The 22,745-nt window shown below is 39.1% G+C and overlaps 1 protein-coding gene across 1 annotated transcript in view; it reads right to left on the bottom strand.

Moving 5' to 3' along the window:
- Positions 1-5,210: 5,210 nt before the first annotated feature.
- The window catches only part of GNB5 (G protein subunit beta 5), a 52,084-nt gene continuing 34,549 nt past the window's right edge, over positions 5,211-22,745 (bottom strand). Inside the window, exons 6-11 of the mRNA XM_043981983.1 lie at positions 18,103-18,246; positions 15,050-15,141; positions 9,505-9,553; positions 8,552-8,648; positions 7,226-7,392; positions 5,211-6,483 (exon numbers count right to left, since the gene is read on the bottom strand). Coding sequence (XP_043837918.1) covers positions 6,472-6,483; positions 7,226-7,392; positions 8,552-8,648; positions 9,505-9,553; positions 15,050-15,141; positions 18,103-18,246 — 561 coding nt within the window. The 3' untranslated portion in view covers positions 5,211-6,471. The remainder of the gene's footprint in view (positions 6,484-7,225; positions 7,393-8,551; positions 8,649-9,504; positions 9,554-15,049; positions 15,142-18,102; positions 18,247-22,745) is intronic.

Raw genomic sequence — 22,745 nt, 5'->3', positions numbered from 1 at the left:
ACAAATGTTTATTTGTTTAAAGTAATAATTATAGCTAGCATTTATATAGCACCTACTATATGCCAGGTACTGTGCTAAGTACTTTACAAATATCTCATTTTATCTTCAAAACTACCCTGGGAGGTAAGTGTTGTTATTATTACCTTTTTACAGTTGAGAGAATCGAAGCAAACAGAGCTTGTGACTTGCCCAAAGTCACACAGCTAGTAAATGTCTAAGGTCAGATTTGAACTCGTCTTCCTGGCCCCAGGCCCAGCACCTATCTACTCCTATTTCTACTTTCCAGAGGAGTTTTGTAGCTGGTTCTTTCCACATCTTTTGATTGGTCCTTCCCTTTCTCGACACACCAATTTCTCTTCTGCCTTCCTTCCCACCACCAGCCTATCTTTTAGATGGTTCCCCAACCTTGACAAGCTAACATTTGCCTACTTCCTTCAGCTACAGAAAAGTTCATTAAGTTAACTCCCTTTGACCTAATATTAGCTTTAATAGTAGTGAAAAACCCCTGCTTTACAATACAAATACAACAATTATTTTCAATATGTAAAATACGATTTATTACATTTAGGATATCCATGAGTTTTAACACAGTGTAGATTTCAAAAGAGATTTTTTCAATAAATACTAAATATCATTCATGTTAAGATTAAATACTTACAGTGTAAGTAACTTATCACAAGACAAGTTCTCTATGGTATACCATAAACTTCATCATAGTGCATCTTATTTGTCACAAGGATCATTCTTCATGATGTGGCAGAATGGTTAAGTTGACTCTTTTGATGGGAAAGAAGGGGATTGGGGGCTGGAGGCTTATTTTATTCTATCAGTGTGCTGAAGTGACCATCTGGATTTATGTAACTAAGTTAATCAAGAAAATAAGATTTTCATTAGTACTCAGCCACCCCCAAAGAGAGTCACAAAGTATTCCCATTTCATCCCTTTCTTTGCAGCTGTCCTCCCCCACTTATTGGAAGTGAGGAAGGCTGAACTCCCACAGCCTAGATTCAGAGATAGGGAAGCATGTAGGTTGGAAGCTTGGGTCCCATGCAGAAATTCTGGAGACATTATCTGGAGCTCTAGAGATAATTCAGCACTCTCTGAGGCATGCTTGGGAATACACCCCTGCCCTGCTGTTGGTGGGAGTAATGAATCTATGTCAGAGGCCATTCTCCTGAAGAACAAAGGAGAAGGAAGGCAAATTAACTAAGGCAAGTGGCTGAGATGTAACCATATGGGTGGAACCTATTATGATGTTCAAGTTAGTTTAGCAGCATAGGTTAGTGTCAAGTGCGCTGGACTTGGAGTCAGAGGACCTAAATTTGAATCCTCACTCTGCTACTTAACAGTTGTGTGAACCAAGTCACAACATCTGTGGGCCTCAGTTTTCTCATCTATAAAATAGGAGGATTAGATTAAGTAATTTCTAAGGTCTCTCTAAATTTGATTATACTACATATATGCATAAATTTGTATGAGCATATGTGTATATTATGTGAATAAATACATATGAGTATATTTATGTATGAATATATGTGTCTCATTGAGAACCTGACTTGACTGACAGTTTTGATTGTCCTGGCCACCCAAACACTGAGTTAGCTATCTAGTGGTTGCATTTTATCATCAATGTTAGCTGCCATATAAAGAAATCAAATGCATTTTTTTGTTTCTTTTTAAAAGGAATTTTATGTCTTTTGTTGCTTTATCACCTAAATTTCCTCCCAGTATATCTCCCCCTCATCCCTCCCATAGAGCCATTTCATATAACAAAGAAGTTTTGTTCTGTTTTTTTTTAGAGCAGGGCAATGAGGGTTAAGTGACTTGCCCAGGGTCATACAGCTAGTACCTGTCAAGTGTCTGAGGCCAGATTTGAACTCAGGTCCTCCTGAATCCAGGGTCAGTGCTTTATCCACTGTGCCACCTAGCTGCCGCCCAATAATTTTTTTAAAGAAAAAAACTGATCAATATATTAAGAAAGTCTGAAAATATATGCAATGTTCCACCTTGGGGAATCTCTCATTTCTTCAGAGAAGTTGGACTTTTTTCTCATGTCTCTTCTTTGGGCCTATGCTTGTTTGTTTTTATAATTCTTCCACTTCACTTTCTTTTTTCATTTTTAAGAAGGCTGTTCAAAGTTTATTAGTTTCTGTTGAATACAAAGTGAACAAAGTTACTGAGGCTGCTGAAAAGCATACATGTGACATGGATAGTCAAATAAAAGTGTGATTTCTTGTCTGTTTTTGGTGTTTGATATTTGTGTTCCTTCAAACACACAGATACACAGCACAACTACTTTTATAGCCTCCTAATCTAAGAGGGTAGGTGGGATAGAGAAGTCAAAAGGGGAGAAAATAGTCTTGATGCCTAGTGCAATTCAGAAACAGGGAACTGCCGCTGTCACACCTCTTACAGAAGGGGACCTGCTGACATGCTTCTTCCCCATTGCCACCTGAGCCAGGTCCCAGGTGTTTGTACTCTGAGAAACCTGGAAAGTTCCTGAGAGCTCTGAGGATTGCAATACAGTTGTCAAGAATGGATGACTTGAATTCCCAAAGAAGAAGTTTGCCCACCAATACCTGGGTCTGATTTTGGAAGACCAGGATGGTGGAAGGAAGGATCATTTGGAATACTCAGCATTTGACAGGAGCTGTTGCTGGAAGCGGATCCCTTTCAGTAGTAGTTATGGGTTGCTACAAGTGAACTGCTTGACCGAGTTGCTGCCATGTTGTTTATTTTTGCTTGTTGTGATGCTGTGAACCTTAGAAGTGATTCCCAAGCATCCCGTTAGATCGTAGGCTGTGGCAGTGGAGAAACATGGCTGACTTGGCTCAGAGAAGAGGAGCATTAGGACACAAAGCCTATTTGTGTAAGAAACCATGGGAGCTTACTCCCCAGCAATGGAAAAAGTAAGAGTACTTTGGGTTTTCCCTTCACTTTTCATTCCTTTGGGGTGATGTTTTTATTTATATTATCCTAGTCATTGCATATCTAGTTTTCTTGGATCTTCTTACTTCACTCTCAGTCATTTCAAGTAAATTTTTCCATACTTTGTAATCACCATATTTATAATTTCTTATGGAACGACAATATTTCCTTATATTCATGTACTACAATTCTCCAATCAGTGGGCATCTACTTTGTTTCCAATTTTTTAATATCACAAAATATAAATATTCTAGTGTATGTGTTGACTATCTCCTTATTAATGACATCCTTGGGGGTATATCTAATAGTGGAATGTCTGGGTCAAAGGGTGTGGACATTTTAGTTCCTTTATTTACATAATTCCAAACAGGTTTCCTAAAATGGTTGTACTGATTCATTGCTCCACCAATTATGCATTAGTTCGCTTTCCTTTGCACAACCCTTCCAACAATGACTCTTCCTCTCTTTTGTCATCTCTGCCAATTTGCTGGGTGTGAAGTAAAATTTCAGAGTTGTTTAGATGGACATGTTTCTTATTAGTGAACTGGAGCATTCTCTCCTATAGTTGTTAAGAGAACCATTTCTTCAAATCCTTGGACCACTTATCTGTTGGGAAATGACTTTCGATTTTATATACACATATACATATCTGTTAATTATTTATAAATCTTGAATACCAAACTCTCATTTGAGAAATTTGATACAAAGATTTCCCGCCATGAGACAGTTTCCTCTTCCTTAACCTAGATTCATTAATTTTGTTTGTGCAGAAGCTTTTAAATTTCAATTAATCAAAATTATCTTTTATTTTTTGTAATTTTGTAATTTTATTTTTTGTAATTTTTTGTAATTTGTATTTTTTGTAATTTTTGTAATCCTCTGCTTAAGAACATATCACCCACCCATTGCAGAGAATAAGCACCCAAGAAGAGATATAAGAAGATACTTTTCAGACAAGTGGGAAGTGCAGAGGTAGGTCTATGGGTGTGGAACATTGCATATATTTTCACATTTTCTCAATGTATTGATCAGTTTTGCTGAATTTTTTCTCTTCCTCTTTTTTTCTTTAAAAAATAATTCTCTGTTATGTGAGATAGCTCTTTGGGAGGGAGGAAGGAGAAAGATAGATACTGGGAAAACTTCTGGTGATGTAAAACAGAAGATAAGTAAACATTTTTCTTTTAAAAAAGGTACATATAAGCCTTGCTTTTGGAGTAGCAAAATTAGATGCCAGGCATCTTTGTTGAGAGGAGTGACATAATAAGGACTTAGCCATGGCAAGTGCCCAGAGTTGAGTTTCCAGAGCTGCAGAACATGGTTCTAGATCTTCTCCACAGGAAATATATTCAGCTTCTGAACCTAGCATACACCTATGCAGTTAACCTATGGATCCAGGGCAGTATTTTTAGGTGGTAGAGGACTGGTTATTTCCAAAAGCTGACTCATCCAGCCCAATTGGGGAGGAGTTTTTCCTTAAGCAAACAGTATGCCTGTAATATCTAAAAGAAGACAACTTTACAAAAGTATTACTTCATCTTCTTTAGTGGATTATGTATATTTCAAATAAGCATGTGAAAGATTTATAATCCTGATAGAACATAAGTACCTTGACTACAGGAACAGTTTCATTTTTTTGGTCTTTTCCCAGGGTGCAGAAATTAATAAATAATTATTGACTGATTTAGATCTAAACACAGGAAATTAAGTTACTCATTAATTAGAAATCCTCAATTAGCCTATGTGATTCATTTTCAACAAATACTTCACATGAATCCAATTTTTATAGGCTGAATACACTTAAATGCAACAGTGTTTATGTAAACACGAACCTAATACTAGTTTAAACTTTTCAATTTTTTCTGCTTCTACAGAGAAAGATTTTGATTCTTGTGGGAAAAATAGCATCACAAATACACTAGTGCTTAGCACTGAACATCTTCTTCAGTTGAAAACAAATGCACAAAGAAGATCAGAATATCCAAGAAGATAATACTTCAGAATTACCTAAGTTATACCTAACAGTCATTTAGGTGAGGTCTGGATTGGCATCCTTCCTAAAGATCCAGGAGTAGTTATAGTTCTCCCCAGCTAGAGAAGAGGTTATCTCATGATCAGAACTAGAGGGTAATGTTTTTCTGACGTGGAAGCTGCTTTTAGATCTCTCTGGAGAGAGATGCAGAGTTGGAGATAATAATCACAGTAGAGAATGAATGAGCAGTGGCTGCAGCAGCAACAAATGAAGGATGCCTTCTACAAGACTGACCATAAGACTTGTAGCTATTTGTTGATTAGATTAAGAGAATCTAGCAGGGAGTGCCTGAACAATATCTATGTGAAGAAACTCCTGGAACAATTGTAGAACTATTTTGTTCTATTTCTTTCTTTACTTTTATTGCAATGGACAGCATGGTTTATTACTAAGTATTTCTTTGCTCCATTTAAAATTTTGCTGACTGGTTATTTGTGTTATCAATGAAGGATTTCTAGATAAAGATAAAACAATTTTAATTGTGTCCTGAGTTGGTGTTTGCTATGGAAAGTGTGATAAAGTGTGGAAGCTTGGGGTCAACTGACTACATCAAATTCAACTGGTTGGAATACTTCATTTTTATCCTGGAGATTGCCTATGGACATAGAGCTTTATGGAGTTTATTAATAATATGTATTTTTAATATGCTTTTTACTTTTGCAAGGAAGAGAAATGTAGAGCTGACACTTTTGCACTAGATGAAAATTCTCATGAGCTAATCTCTTTATTTCCTTGCGACAGATCCACAGGTGACTTTGAAGAAGGGGCATTCAGGCTTTCTCAAATCCCTCATAGAAGAGGAAGAACGGAAAGTGGAGGCAAACACCTCAAATAAGGGCCACATACCTCCCTATGCATGTCCGTGCTTTATTGAATTCAGCTCACACTATTGAAGCTGTTTCTTATAAAAAAATAATTAGAAAGGAGTGTTTGGCCATTCTTAATGATAAGAAGGACCTCATCACTAGACTTTTCTCTTTATAATTGATACTATATGGTCATTTTAGGATAAACTTCCAACAACACTGCATCACATACCATCACAAACCATTCTTTCTAACTCTTTACCTGAAATCCATAATTTTCACAGGAAGCTTTCAAAAGTCAAGCTGTCTCCAGATACAATCAATAGCTGATATTTTTTAAAAAAAATGCTCGCAAATGAATTAAATTGGTGCAAATTATATAGGATATGCTAAATAATAAATTTGGTCTTAAAATGCTTTCAGAGAAAAGCTTAATTTATAGTCGTCTAAATAATTTCTAATTAAAAGTGGCTAAAATTGAGAGTAGAAAGCATTATATTTTAAGATGATACTATCAAAACAGTATAAGCTTATAATCTCTAGTAAACAGGTTTTAAATATCAATATTGGATAGCATACAGAGACATTTGATGGGTTTCAACTACCAAGATGTTTCCTCAGCATAGGAAGTTGTAGGTGAGTATTTCAAATTATATTCCATAGCTTATCTGATATATTAGCTTGCATTGTTAGGAGACATACTACAGATTAAGCCCAGACCTGAAAAGAAAAAAAAATCACAGAATCTTTAGTTTATGACATTAAAGGACTTGAATTTTTTTCTTTTTTACAAAAAGTTCACTTAAGTGGATTATAATCGTTGCTTTCAAAACTCTTCTTGAGTGTCATTTGTGATGAAATAAAATAAGTGATTTGTATAGTTTGTATTTTAATTACTACATACACTACGTAGAATTAGAGAATCTCAGAGTCAGAAGGGAGCTAACAGGCTACCTGGTTCAACTCACAAATGGAACAAGAAGAATGTCTTCTCTAACATCTAACGAGTGGTCAGCCACCTCTTGGTTAAGTATTTTCAGTAAGGAGGAGCCCACTGTCTGTGCAGGCAGTCTATTTGGCCTTTGAGTAGTTTTAATTACTATGAAACTTTTTCTGACATCAAACCTAAATTGTCTTCTTGGCAACTTCTACCTATTGTTCAGAATTTTGGCTCCTGGGACAAACTTCCCTCCCTTTTCCCCACCTTTCCTTCTCTACTTCCTTGCCTCCTTCTTTCCACCATTAAACCTGATCAAATATGGTTCTCATTTCACTGAAGCATAATGAAGGTCATTAAAGATGATTACTGGAATAGCTGAAATTAAGAACCCCAAACCCGACCTAGCTAGTTTCTGTCTTTTTATTTACTTTGAATACTCTAAGAAGACCAAGCATTCTTCTCTTCAACCAACAGAGCTTATGTGTCCCCCAATCCCTAAGGTAAGACAAAAAAGACCCTTACTCTCAGGGTATGGTCCCATGATCCTGAGCAGAAAGCAGTTCCATCAGGGGAAACACGTAAGGTACTAACTCTGTTTTCATGTCCAAACAGAATGGATACTCTTGATCCTTTCAGTACATCCCAGACATTGATGGTATAATCATTGTAACCAGCAAACAGCAAGCGACCTATAAAGGGAATGACATTCATGTGGAAGAATCTTTGTAAAGCTCCATGAGACTAAGGTTCTAAACTAGGGGGCCTTAGTTTTCTAGGTCATCTAAAGCAAGAGAACAACCAATTTACAGGCTAACATTTATTTATGCAAGATTATTACCTCTCCCTATTGCTACAATGCACAATGTACGTACCTTTAGGTGAAATACAGCGGAATCCCTGACCTCAGAGAGTTTAGTCTCATTGACTAGACTTAAGATAGCATTTATTACAAAGTGCAGTGTTTCTCTAACCAAGGGTGGGGGTAGGGAGGGGGAAGAAATCAGAAAGCTCAGGAAACCACGGGGAATTCCTAGAAGTTTATAGAGGCTCCCAACCTGACTTTACCAGATTGATGCCCAGCATTGGTTATGGTTACTTCTGACCTACCAATTTTAATTTTCCAATCTTAGAGTGGTAGATAGTTTATTATAGCTGAGCTTGCTTTCCTTAATTAAATTCAGCTATTTCTGGTTGCTACAAAGGTTCTGTGTCAAACCTTTTTTATGATGGCCAACATCCTCTCAACACCTTAAGAATCTGTGTGTGTGTGTATTTGTGGTGGAAATGGGGGTTTATGGAACTCTTCAAGAAGACTGCAGGTGGAATAAAGTCTGATACATTGCTCCCTTAGGGAATGGCAAAAGATAATGTAGACCCTTTATTTGCCCTTCAAGAAAAAAGGAGTAGTCTACCCTCTTCAGAGAACTTCCGTAGACAGTGCAGAGCTAGAATGTAAGCTACACGAGGCGAAGGACTTTTATTTTTGTCTTTTGCATCTCTAGCACCTAGCACGATGCATGGCACATAACTTCTAGATGATGGATTCATTGCAATTATAGTATTGAAGTAGGAAAAAAAGAGGAATGAGATAGAAAAAGAAGAGGAAACTGTGCAGGGGAAAACCTTTTCTCTTGATTCCCCCTTCAACCCCCAAAACCCCTGAAAATGAGAACGAGGAAGGATATGGGTCAGTCTGTCAGAGCATTTGGGAAGTACACCCTTACTGGCAAAGGAATGCAGGGTATGAAAGTCTATTTACCATGTTTGTTCTCATGTAGTTCTGCTGTTAGTGATCTGGTAAGGTTTCTGAAGCAAAGCAACTCATTGTTCTAAGAAATCAGATCTTACCACTGAGTGAAAAATCCACACTGGATGCTCCAAATATAATACTCTCTTTGGAGTAAATTGCAACCTCCCTGTCAGCACGGAGGTCATACAAGCGACACTGTAATTCAAATGGAGACTTAAAATTATTTTCACTTTGATTTATGGAGAGACAGACAAGTCAAGTGGTTTGTGTAATTTTAAAGACTGGAATGGAATGTCATCTTTCATATTTTCCTTTTCCCCTCTCCCCCACCTTCCCTTGAGTATTTAGTTTTTCCCATTTTCCTATTCAGTCTAATTATCAATGGGAAGTAGGCAGTGGGTTCCATAAAAGAATAAACATCAAGGAGTTCTCAAAGTATAAATAATTCTTTTTTTTTTTTTTGCGGGGCAATGGGGGTTAAGTGACTTGCCCAGGGTCACACAGCTAGTAAGTGTCAAGTGTCTGAGGCTGGATTTGAACTCAGGTACTCCTGAATCCAGGGCTGGTGCTTTATCCACTGCGCCACCTAGCTGCCCCCCCCAAAGTATAAATAATTCTCAGGGTCTTGCATGTGATTTCTTCTTTAAATATTAATATTTCACTGACTTAAAAAAAATCACTGGGCAGCTAGGTGGCATAGTGGATAAAGCACCAGCCTTGCATTCAGGAGGATCTGAGTTCAAATCCAGTCTCAGACACTTGACACTTAACTAGCTGTATGACCCTGGGCTAGTCACTTAACCCTTATTGCCCTGCAAAAATTAAAACTAAATTAAAAAAATCACTGTTACTTCTCAATGAGAAAACCTGCTCCCTCCCCACGAACTCTTCCTTTTAACAAGAAGTATAATACAAAACAAATTAACCCTTATCTTTTCCCACTGAGAAGGGGTTTTATAAGGCATATGACAGTGATTTTTTTCTTTTTAGAAAACTCTACTAATATAATTCTCTCTTTCAAAAACAAATATTCAGTAACTCGGAGACATACCGTAGCATCATCTGAACCAGAAGCAAAGGCATCTCCGCTGGGATAATATCTGTAGGAGACAAAGTTGTGGTTGCAAAATCATACTATAGAAATCACTATTCATGCAATATGGCAGCAAAGCATCATATAAAATTATGATCATGTGCCATTTAAGCCCCTTTTTGATGTGTAAAATTTTATCCTGATGGTATTTTTTCTACCTTGTGAATTAGATGATTATTTGTATCCCATTTTTGCAAAGTTGTTTAGTGATTAGAGAGCTTGCCTTGGAACCTGGAAGATCTGGGCTCAAAACTCACCTCCGACACATATTAGTGTGATTCTGGGAAAGTCACTAAGCTTTTCAGTATTCTAGGCAACTCTCTAAGACTATAAGCTTCAGAGAAAGTGTCACTCTGTATTCATAGCAAGAGAGTTCTCATTTGGATGTTCACTATATCAATGAAATCTCAGATCTAATCCCTATCACTATTATACCTTTTGTATTACTTACATATCTTTTATATTACTTATGATTTGTGGTTATTTGACTGCAAATCATGATCACAGAAGAATCACAATTGCAGGTGTCCCAAAGGGACAAAGGTATGGGGTAGTTGTCGGTAGGCTTTAGCCAGGAGTATGCTGAAGCCAGAGCAAACTGGCTTGTGAGAATCAATTGTTAAATTTTCAGTGTAAATATTCTTGAACTTTGTAAATCAGCAAATGCTACAAATCAAGGCTTAATTTATTGGCTTGTTGACTTATAGATTTAAGAAAGTGATGAAAAAAATAGTGTAGATTAAACTTAAAAGTATGTTGTAGGAACACCTTCCTCCCCTCCAGAAGTGGTTGTTAAACATTTACCAGCACTTCCCTGGCTACAGCATTTTACCAATGATGATTGGTGCATTAGAAAACATGGGAAATGCAACCATCAAATATATATGTATATATACTTATGTCCGGAAAATAAGATGGGCTAGTCATGTAATAAGAATGAGAGGGGCAGCTAGATGGCGCAGTGGATAGAGCACCGGCCCCGAATTCAGGAGTACCTGAGTTCAAATCCGACCTCAGACACTTAACACTTACTAGCTGTGTGACCCTGGGCAAGTCACTTAAACCCAATTGCCCCACAAAAAAAAAAAAAAAGAATGAGAGACTACATAGAAAGCTTAGATGTTACATTTAATATCCCTGAAGTATCAAGTGTTAAGTGTCAATTGATCAATAAACATTTGTTAAGGACTTACCATGTGCCAGACACTTTAGTAGGCACTGGGGATACAAAAGGAAGCAAAAGACAGTCCTTGCTCTTAAGGAATTTACAATCTAATGGAGAAGTCAGCATGCAAATAAATGGAGTCTCACTACACATGAATTCCATTCTACTCTTTCCTTACACATACAAAGCAAACTATATGCAGATTAGATAATAAATAATTAACAGAGGGAAGTCACTAGAATTAAGAGAGGTTAGGAAAAGCTTCCAATAAAAGGTGGGATTCTAGTTGGGACTTAAAGGAAGGCAGGGAGGTAAGTAGGAGCAGCTGAGAAGGGAGAGTGTCCACTGAGCTGATCCTCTGTGAGGATTTCTGGAAAGAAATGGAACATAATTGCACAAGATAGGAAGGTATATAGCAGAGCCGGCATTGCTCCAATAGGCTCCCCCTTGGTCCAGTCTCCTTTTTCAAGCCTGGGAGAGAGACTGTACCACCCAGTCTCAGCCAAGCAGACTTAAGGCTCAGACTCTCTCTACGACTATCTTGGTGATACCAGAATACCTCCCCCACACCCCAAGAATCCCAAAGAGGAGGAGGAGGAGGAGGAGGAGTACAATGTAAATAATGAAAAAACTAAAGGCAAAGTTGAGAAGGCTGAAGGCTGAAGGCACCAAGGAGAATGATGAGACTCAGCAGTAGAGACCACAGCGATGAAGGAGGACAAGAAAGATACTGACAAAGATTCCCAGATCGCTGTTAACAAGACTAAAGGTTTGGAAGCAGAGAAGGACTCAATGCCTAGCAAAGAAGAAGCTCAGAAGCAAGAGGCTCTCCCTGATGCCCAGTTAGAGAAGCCATGGATACAGAGCTGGCTGGGTAGGTTCCTAGGGTTGGTAGTGATGCTCTTAAGATTTCAGAGCCTAGCACTGAGGCAAAGGTCTCCTAGTTCTCAGAAGCCACAGTGGCCAGTGAAGTGGATGATAAGAACAACGAGGAAAGGGCAGCTAAGGAGACTCAGGCTCCTGCAGCTCCCATCGCAAAAGTGAAAAGTGGCTGCAGGTTCAGATTTAAGACCTAGCCATTTCAATTCTTATTAATATCAAATTATTAAATAATAAATTTATATTAATAAGACTTTAAATAATAAACTAAGCTGGGGGGAAGACATGCAGAGGTTGGTTTAAGTGATTTTTATTATTATTATTTTTATTTAATTTTTTTTTTAGTGAGGCAATTGGGGTTAAGTGACTTGCCCAGGGTCACACAGCTAGTAAGTGTTAAGTGTTTGAGGCCGGATTTGAACTCAGATACTCCTGACTCCAGGGCTGGTGCTCTATCCACTGCGCCAACTAGCTGCCCTGGTTATTATTATTTTTAATAGGCTGTCCATTTTACTATTTCACCACTATGGTTTGATCCAAATTAGCGGCTGGAGCTTCTTTGCAACTGCAAGTGTCTGAGCCTTAGGGGTGGATTCAGGGGCTTTTCTTGCTCCTAAGGTCTGTTTGAAAGAAGGTGCAGCTTTGCTGCTGCTCAGGTCTTTCTATGCATATCACACAAGGGAACACAGCCATCACAGTTTTACTGGGCACAGGTTTTCATTTCATATTGCCCTGTGCCTCCTGCATCCTTAGGGATCCTGAGGTGTTTGGGATACACATATGGTATTTGCATCAATCAGAAGTGTGTTGTTGGGGTAATGTCACTGAGTTCTAATAAACACCCTTGGGATTCATTGTGATATTGTGGCATTGCACCGTCAAGTTAACTGGGTCTGAGTTTTTTTGTTCATTTTCTTATGTTTGCCTAATATACTCTACCTCTCTTACTCCTAATTTTCAAAGTCCTTTTTGAGTGCTTCCATGACCTGAGACTAATTCATATTGTGTAGGAGCTTTGACTTTGTAATCTACTTCTGAGGGTGTATTTTGATCTTCCTTGTCACTAAAGAAACTTTCTATGGTTTGCATCCTTCTCTGTCTGTTCATTTTGCTAGCCTTTCTCTTGACTTTTAACTCCTTCTTAAAGTGGGGCACTGCTTCCAGGGTGCACTGTCCCAAACTTTAGGGGGTCCCAGGTGGTACGATTTGAAGAGAGGCATGTTCTGCACTAACCTGGCTTGGTCTATGGTCTGTAAATAACCCCAGGCCTACTTGCTCTTTAACCAGGAAACAAAAAATCTGTTTTGCTGTGGTTGCTAGCTCCGAGAGCCTGCACCCCTCCCCCACCTGGGCCACTACTCAAGATTGCTTCCTGATTCCCAGCATGGGCAAAACATCCAAGTTCCACCTCAGCACCAGAAGAGACCCCTATAATCTCCCCCCAGCCAACTGCTCAGCCCTCTTGCCAGACCATGAGTTTAGTTCCAGAAGAAGCCACCAGTGCAGCTGATTCAGAGGCTCCGGGGGTCTGTTTCTCTGGTGCAGCCATCCTGGGGCTGGATCTGTGTTTTTGTCTGATATATTATCATACCTCTTCTCTAAATGAGAGTTACTAGAGAAACAAAGCTCTAATGAAAAATTATATGCAAGTTGTGTGTATATAATGAATCTCTTTTTACAAAGGAAGGGGACAGGGAGGAATACCAGAAATTTTTCGTCTCCACATGCAATTTGTCTTTCACAGTACTCACGTTGGAAGGCCACATACTTATTCCAATGATAACACCTTTGTTCAAAATATACCTGTCTGGGACTCCTTCTTTGAAATTATCTTTGGGGCCAATTTATAGGCCAAATTAGATACACTGATTTGTAGTCACATCTTGACTTGATGAAAACCAGCATCACCCAGCTTGTTCACCCATTTTGTCAGGCCTGAATAATTTGTGTACATTTAAAAAAACCAAATTCACCTTCTAAGGACTTTCTCTGAGGATATGAAAAAGAATGCAACCCTGATACACCCCATGAGTGGAGTTTCAAACACAGGAGCACCAACAGAATAAGTATGTAAACAGTCTTGGGTGATGTCTCTGAAGGGGACCATGTGTAAGTTTTGGCTGTTTGGTTAAAAGCAAGTGCTATCACCTAAAGTTGGGATGCAAGAAATGTGAATTTAATATACAAATTTTCTGTAGTTATGTCACTAACCACTATATTTCCCCTACCCAACTACTCTCTGGACATCTCATATAGTTCCAAATAACCATCTAAAGGGCAGAAAATTGGGTCAGTCAACCACTTTATCACTACAGAGCAATGAAAGCAGCTTTACTGATCTCTTCTCTGGGAATAATGATCTACCAACTCCCTCTTGCTCAGTGTCTACCTTCTCTTACTTACCTATACATTGTCTACTCTAACCTATCACACCATGCACTCTTTTTTTTTTTTGGTGAGGCAATTGAGGTTAAGTGACTTGCCCAGGGTCACACAGCTAGTAAGTGTTAAGTGTCTGAGGCCAGATTTGAACTCAGGTACTCCTGACTCCAGGGCCGGTGCTCTATCCACTGCACCACCTAGCTGCCCCACACCATGCACTCTTACTAACCTATCCCACCACTAATTCTTTTTTTTTTTTTTTTAGTGAGGCAATTGGGGTTAAGTGACTTGCCCAGGGTCACACAGCTAGTAAGTATTAAGTGTCTGAGGCCGGATTTGAACTCAGGTACTCCTGACTCCAGGGCCGGTGCTCTATCCACTGCACCATCTAGCTGCCCCCCCCCCCCACTAATTCTTAATGGTATTATTGTGGCAACCAGGTGGCATAGTGGGTAGAGCACTGGGTGTGGAGTCATGAAAACCTGAATTTAAATCCAGTCCCAGATACTGTGTGACCCTGGGCAAGTCTCAACATCCATCTGCTTTAGGTTTCCTATCTGTAAAATAGCATAATAATGGCACCTAAAATGGGTACAATAATTACAGCTACTTCCCAGGGCTGTTGGATAAAGTGAGATAATATTGACAAAATGCTTTGCAAACCTTATGGTGCTATGTAAATGCTATCAATCTCATTATCATTATTATTATCTGTTCCTCTACCTGCCCCCACCCCAAACATAAATGCCTTGCAAAGAAATCAGAAAAAAATCAGATAGTTAATTGGTTTTCTTTATTCAGTAGCTACTATTCTCATTGTTCTTGTAATATATATGTATGTATGTATGTGTATATATATATACATGCACACACATATTTGGCAACTTTGTGTCACTTAAACACAATTTAAGGGGCAGATGAATAACAGGCTTATTTTTTGGGGAAAAAAATCTTTCTTTTAAGATCCTGTAGATATTATCTTTCACTTCCCTTTAAGTTTCAATTTATCCATGTTATGAAAAAAGAACAGAGTAGAGAAACGTAATACAGATGTAAGATACATCGTAGCCTACTAACCTGACACTGTTGATATCAGATTCGTGTGTTTCAAATGACTGGATGCATTGGCCAGAGCGCATGTCCCAGACCATGGCCTTTTTATCACATCCCTTGAAATTAAAAAAAAAAAAAGTTGTTCTGAATTACATGTCTAAATGGATAATAGGGGTAGAAGTAGGGAATTAGAAAAGAAATACAAGCATAATGTAGTACCAAAACCACCAAATGTAGAGTCAGAAGATGTGTGTTCAAGTACCAATTTGACTGATTCTCATTCCCACAGTCCTGGATACATCCCCTCTGAATCTCTCTCTCTTTTTTTTTTTCCGGTAAGGCAATTGGGGTTAAGTGACTTGCCCAGGGTCACACAGCTAGTAAGTATCAAGTGTCTGAGGCCGGATTTGAACTCAGGTACTCCTGAATCTAGGGCCGGTGCTCCATCCACTGTGCCACCTAGCTGCCCCATCCCCTCTGAATCTAAATTCCCTTATTTGTTAAATGAAAATAATAATTGTGGCACTTTCTATTTTATGAGGCTGTTGTGAGAAAAATGCTTTGAAAATTTTAACATGTTACAATTGTGAAATATGACTGAATATCACTTTAAGTAAGACTACACAAATATCTCATATTTCTCTAGCAACATGAATGAATATCCTGACCTAGTAGATAGAGAGCTTATCTTGATGCTAGGACGACCTGGGTTCCAGACTTGCCTCTGATATATAATGGCTGTGCGAGTCTGGTTGAATTGCTTAACATTTCAGTGATCTAGGCAAATCTCAAAGATTAAGTTGCAGAGAAGGTGCTAATCTGAATTGGAAGAGGGAATCTTTATACTAATGAAATCATAAGTCCAATCCCTTTCCCTTATAAAATAAAGAGGTCTTTTTTCTGCACGTTTGATCTAAGGCAAACATTTTCAATCAAATAACCTTTTGGGGTTAATCAGACAAAGATTATATCTGATTTTTTAAAAAGAGAAGAGAGCTCATGGCTGGGAGGTATGAGAGAAGTAGAATTTGGATCATTCTATTAGTGTCTTTAATTCTATTTTCCCTTTTCAGAGTATGTAGAAACCATTGCAGAGAATCCTTCCTACCTACTTCTTCTCCCCTTTAAATATTTCCCTCTCTTTCCTTCTCTCTCACAGCCAAAAAGGCAAAGACAAACAGGGGTCCAACAACTGCTCTAGTTCCCCATTTTCCTCCATTTCTGGTTCTAAGGAATGAAATAAGATAATGTAGGCAAAGCCCTTTGTAATTGATGAAGTGCTCCATAAATGTCATCTCTCCTCATTCACAAAGGTACTACTCTTGTGTTTCATCATGACATAGAAATGATCCTGCATTCCAGAAGGCCTTGCCAACAGAATTTAGGCTCTGGTATGCCTTACCATATAGAAAGCCTCAAATACGGGCCCAGTGACACCCTGTATATCTCTTGTAGGAGGACCAGTCAAGTCAAATACCAGGTTGATAATAGCTTTTCTTGAAAATTGTCTACCAAGTGGTAGAAGGGTTGGGGCCTGTATTGTTGGGAATACCAAGAGATTTCTAAAGTATTCTTACTTAACAGATTTATAAATGATTGCTTGATAATCACCAAATATATGAAATAATATGGCTGTCTTTCCACAATACTTAATATGAGTGAATGGAGGGAAAAAAATCAGTCAAATCAATTGTTTTGTATCATGAAGAATTAATCATTAGCTAAAGCAATTCAAAGATGATTAATTAGAAAAGTTACACCTCAATTCAAATAAAATTTCTCTCTTTTTCCTTTTAATCGTGTGGCCTCCAAGTTTCTTAGTATTTCTAGACCTCTGGTGTTAGGAAACTCTTGCCTTGGTTTTAATGCCAATTTAAGTTTCCAAGATATGGAGATGGAGTTTTCAAGTTATAAGAGCTCCAAAAGCATCAGAATTGGACCTTTGTAAATTTTTAAAAAATCCTTAAATTTTAAATATCAAGTTTTTTATCTGTCATATTTTCCTTAATTTTTCCCAAACTGTTTTTTTATTTTTATAGATTAATGTAAACATAATCTGTCCCTAACTGTTCTTCTTAGTTGCCTAACAGAGAAAAAAGTATTCTTTTGCAAGTACAGTAAATATTTTATTTTTCTTCTCCCTTTTTAAATTACTTCATTTTGTAGCTGAGGAACCCGAGGTCTAGCTAGAGAAGTTGTCTTCAAATAGCTAGTTAGTGGCTGAGCAGAGCCTAGAATCAGGTTCTCTCATTTCCAAATTCCCCCTTACTTTCACTATACCACACTGTCTCCCCAAGTTCCCCTACTATCACATTCCCTCTGTGTCTATTATGCCATGACCCTTGATGAACTCTCCAACTCCTTGGTGTTTTCACAGGTCCTTGGGTGCTATTCGTATCACATGGCTCAATTATGTATTCTTTGTTCTCTTGATCCTCAGAAAGGGGATGTTGGTCTTTTGGTTACTCACAGATGTTCTACTGTGACTAGCTTTTTAAGAAAAAAATAGCCCACTAAGATTTTTGCCTTGATCCATAGGATATATCTTAATTATGGAGCCTTTCCAGAAAATCTGTATGGTCCCCTGAAAATCTAAGAAAGAAGGGATTGGGGGTAGAGAATGGGATCCTTATAGCTTTTTTACTGGGCAGTGTTCACCAAAACAGTGTTTGCTAACAAAATGCCACAGTTAACATGAGAAGGGTCTGGTAACCTTCCTCTCAGCCCTTTTGCTTCTTCTTTTTTTTTTGGGAGGGCAGGGCAATGAGGGTCAAGTGACTTGCCCAAGGCCACACAGCTAGTAAGTGTCAAGTGTCTGAGGCTGGATTTGAACTCAGGTCCTCCTGAATCCAGGGCCGGTGCTTTGTCCACTGTGCCACCTAGCTGCCCCCTCATTTGCTTCTCCTTTTGCCCAGAATCTTTGAGTTTTTCCTCTCACCTCACCCAGGTGAAGAGTCCCTTATCCAGATAGCAAGACTGTGGTCAGTCAGTCTTTCCCTTATGAAAGATATCCCCATGGCCCTTATTTAATGTCCTACTCCTTGATGATAGGTATACATTTTTTTGAAAGGCCTCACCCCAGACACAAAGGTGTTTCCTGTTTCTGAAGGTGCCAAATCCAGGCAGAGAACATCGGCTCCATGTCCATGAAAGCTCTGTAGAAGCTGTCCACTCTCCACGTCCCACAGGGCACAGGTCCCATCCCCACTCGCAGTCAAGATCTGCCCAATGAGAAAAGGGCCAAAAATACTGTTGTTATGACTAATATCAAATTATTATTAGTGATAGACAAAGAAAATATTTGAGGTACTAACAAGAAAAGTTGGTTCTACTTAAAAACAGTATGGCACAGAGGGGAAAAAAGCAATAGGTTTGGAGTTAGTCAGGCTCAAATCCCATCTCTAACACTATTTATGGGACATTAGGCAAATTAAATCACCTCTTTGGGTCTCAGTTTCCTCATTTGTAAAAGGAAGGTGTTGGGCTAAATGGTCTCTAACGTCCTAATCAGCTCTTAACCCACAATCCTAAAATCCTGCTGTGGAGTTTTCAAAAACTTGGCTCATTCCAAATAATTTGTTGACATCCTGAACTTTAACCAGAATTTATTGGTTACTTTTCTGGGCTTCCAAGGTGAACAGGTGCTACTTGGGTTGTAGCCCCCAAGCCCACCATGCCCATGAGGGACACTACCTTTGTCTGCCACTGCTATGCCAACAATCTGACAGCAGTTGAGGCAACAGCTTTACTGCTTTTATCCCAGCTGGCTGAGGAAGAATGGCTAGGCTACTCTTTGAGGCTGGTAAAGGAAGTGGGACTGATTGTCTGGGAGAGGGTTTACTACAATAAGTCTGTCTACGAGTTCAATTTGATTTCTCTTTTCTTTTTTTTTAAAGCAACAAACATTTATGTAATTTTTTCCAGTTACGTGTAAGCGTAGTTTTCAACATTCATTTTCATAAGATTTAGAGTTCCAAATTTTTCTCCCTCCCTCCCTTTCCTCCCCCCTCCACAAGACCACAACCAGGTTATGTATGTACAATCCACAAGTGCTCTTTTGATCAGTTCTTTCTGTGAGGGCGGATAGTAAGCTTTGTCATTAGTACCTTGGGATTGTCTTGGATCATTGCACCACTGAGAGTAGTTAAGTCATTCACAATTGCTCACTAAACAATACTGCTGTCACTATGTACAATGACCTCCCAGCTCTTCTCACTTCACTATACATCAGTTCGTGAGTCTTTCCAGGTTTTTCTGGGATCATCCTGTTTGTCATTTCCTATAGCACAAGCCCCATTCCACCACAATCATATACCACAGCTTCTTCTGCCATTCCTCAATTGATGGACATTCCTTTTATTCTCAATCCTTAGCCACCACAAAGAGTTGCTATAAATATTTTTGTAGAAAATTTCCCCTGTTTCTCTTTTTCATGATTACTATTGTTAACTGTTTCCCTTCCATCCTATTCCCTTCCCATGATATTTATTCTGTTATCCATCTTCTTTCATCCTATCCGTCTTCAAAAGGGATTTGCTTCTGTCTGTCCCCTCCCCCAATCTGCTCTTCCTTTTTTTGCCCCTCTCTATTCCTTTCCCCTCCTATTTTCCTGCAGGGTTAGAGAGATTACTCCACCCAACTGAGTGTGTATGTTATTCCCTCCTTGAGGCAACTCTGATGAGATTAAGGTCTTTGAGTCTATTTTGATGAGTGTAAAATTCATTTACTGCCCTGTTCCTCCCCCATCTCTTCCCCCATTCCATAAGCCTTTTCCTTTTTCTTTCATGTAGTATTTCACCTCTGCCCTTCCCCCTCCCCCAGTGCATTCCCCTCACCCCTCAATTTAACCCTAAAGATGTCATCATGGGGCAGCTAGGTGACACAGTGGACAAAGCATCCACCCTTGTCCCAGGGGGATCTCAGCCAAAACCTGTCCTCAGACACAAGACAGTCACCCACTGCACGACCCCAGGTATGTCCCCCAACTTCAATTTTTTATGGTTCTCTAGGGTCTTGTATTTGAAAGTCAAATTTGCCATTCAGTTCAGGTCTTTTCATCACAAATATCTGAAAGTCTTCTTTTTCATTAAAGTCCCATTTTTTCCGCTGAAAGATAATGCTGAGTTTTGCTGGGTAGGTGATTCTTGGTTGTAATCCCAATTCCTTTGCTCTCTGGAATATCATATTCCATGCCCTCTGGTCCTTTAATGTAGAAGCTGCTAGATCTTGTGCTATCCTGACTGGGGCTCCACAGTACTTGAATTCTTTCTTTTTGGCAGCTTGCAATATTTTCTCCTTGACCTGAGAGCTCTGGAATTTGGCTATAATATTCCTAGGAGTTTTCCTTTTGGGATCTCTTTCTGGAGGTGATCAGTAGATTTTTTTCCTATTTCTATTTTAGCTTCTGCTTCTAGAATTTCAGGGCAATTTTCCCTGAGAATATCTTGGAAGATGATGTCTAAGCTCTTTCCTTGATCATGGCTTTCAGGGAGACCAATAATTTTCAAATGATCTCTCCTGGACCTATTTTCCAGGTCTGCAGTTTTTCCAAGAAGATATTTCACATTGCCCTCTATTTTTTATTCATTTGGATTTGCTTTATTGTGTCTTGGTTTTTCATAAAGTCACTGCCTTCCATTTGTTCAATCCTAATTCTTAGGCAATTATTTTCATCAGAGAGCTTTTCCATTTGGCTTTTCAAGCTGTTGACTTTTTTCTCATGTCTTTCCTGCATCACCCTCATTTCTCTTTCCATTTTTTTCCTCTACCTCTCTAACTTTATCTTCAAAGTCCTTTCTGAGCACCTCTATGGCCTGAGACCAATTCATATTTTTCTTGGAAGCTTTAGATATAGGGGTCCTGATGTTGACATCTTCCTCTGAGGGTGCACTTCGATATTCCTTGTCACTAAAGAAATTTTCTGTGGTACTCACCTTTCTCTCTTTGCTCATCTTGCCTTTCTTTTACTTGGCTTTTAGCTCCTTAAAGTGGGGCACTGTTTCCAGGCTGTAGTATCCCAAGCTTCAGAAGTTCCAGGTGGTATGATTTAAGGAAGATTAGGTTCTTCACGTGCCTGGCCTGTTCCCTGGTTCATAGATGACCCCAGACCAAATTGCTATTCAACCAGCTTTGTGTGTTGTGGTTGTCAGCTCTGACGAGCCTGTGCCCCTCCCCCACCTGGGCCATTGCTACTCAAGCCTACCTCCTGGTTTCCAGCAGGGGTGAAAAACCCAAGTTCTGCCTCAGCACCAGCAGAGACCCCTGTAGTCTCCCCCTTGCCAAGGGCTCAGCCCTCTCACCAGACTGAGTTTAGTTCCAGACGACACTGGTACTTCAGCTGATTCAGAGGCTCTGGGGTCTCCTTCTATGGTGAGGCCTTCCTGGGGCTGGATCTGTGTCAGGGTGACTGTGGGGTTGGGCTTGACTCCTATCTCAGCACAGCAGCTCCCTCTTTCTGACCTTCCAAGTCGTTCTTGGTTAGAAGATGATTTCAGCACATTCTTCTGTGGATTTTGCTGCTCCAGGCATTGTCCTATGGCATTATTTGGATGTTTTTTGGAGCGATTGTGTCATGAGTTTGAGAGCTCACTGACTTTCCTCTGCCATCTTGGCTCCGCCCCAGAAGTAGATTTCAATTTGATTTCAAATGACAACAGTTATGGACCAAATTGAATAAAACCCTCCACAGGCTTATAACAGTGCAGACAAGTAGAGACTCTTGGGTACAGACATCATACTATCTATGGCTGGGAAACAAGTGAATGGAATAACAAACATTCCATTGCTAAGAGAGATTATATTTTCTTTTCTTTATTTTTTTTTCTCTTTTTTGGGGGGGTAGGGTGGGGCAATGAGAGTTAAGTGACTTGTTCAGGGTCACACAGCTAGTAAGTGTCAAGTGTCTGAGGCCAGATTTAAACTCAGGTCCTCCTGAATCCAGGACCAGTGCTTTATCCACTGCGCCACCTAGCTGCCCCCTTTTCTTTCTTTATTTAGTATTTAAATTTTCCTCAATTTCATGTAAAAACCATTTTATAACATTCCCTTTTAAAATGTTGAGTTCCAAATTCTCTCCCTTCTTCCCTCCCCACCCTGCTCATTGAGAAGGCAAGCAATTTAATATAGGTTATACATGTGTAGTCATGCAGAACATTTCCATATTAGTCATGTTGTAAAAGAAAATGTAGACCAAAAAAAAAAAACCCAACTCAAGAAAGATAAAGAAAATTAAAAAAAAAACACTACGTGCCAATCTATATTCTGACACCACCAGTTCTTTCTCTGAGTATGGATAGCATTTTTCATCATAAATTCTTCAGAGCTGCCTTGGATCATTGTATTGCTGAGAAGAGCTAAGTCATTCCCAGCTGATCATTTTTCAATATTGCTGTTACTTTGTACATAGGACATTTCACTTTGCATCAGCTCATGTAAGTCTTTTGCGGGTTTTTCTGAGAGCATCCTGTTCATTTCTTATACACAATAATGTTTCATCAAATCACATACCAGAATTTGTTCAGCCATTCCCCAATTGATGGGCTTCCCCTCAATGCCCAATTCTTTGCCATCAGAAAAGAGCTGCCATAGATATTTTTGTACATGTAAGTCCTTTTCCTTTTTCTTTGATCTCTTTGGGATACAGACCTAGTAGACGCATTGCTAGATTAAAGGGTATGCATGGTTTTATAGTCCTTTGGGCATAGTTCCAAATTGGTCTGCA

Source organism: Dromiciops gliroides, chromosome 2, assembly GCF_019393635.1.
Source record: "Dromiciops gliroides isolate mDroGli1 chromosome 2, mDroGli1.pri, whole genome shotgun sequence".
NCBI lineage: Eukaryota > Metazoa > Chordata > Mammalia > Microbiotheria > Microbiotheriidae > Dromiciops > Dromiciops gliroides.
The sequence above is the reverse complement of the archived record's forward strand: the minus strand, read 5'-3'. Positions and strand labels throughout refer to the sequence as shown.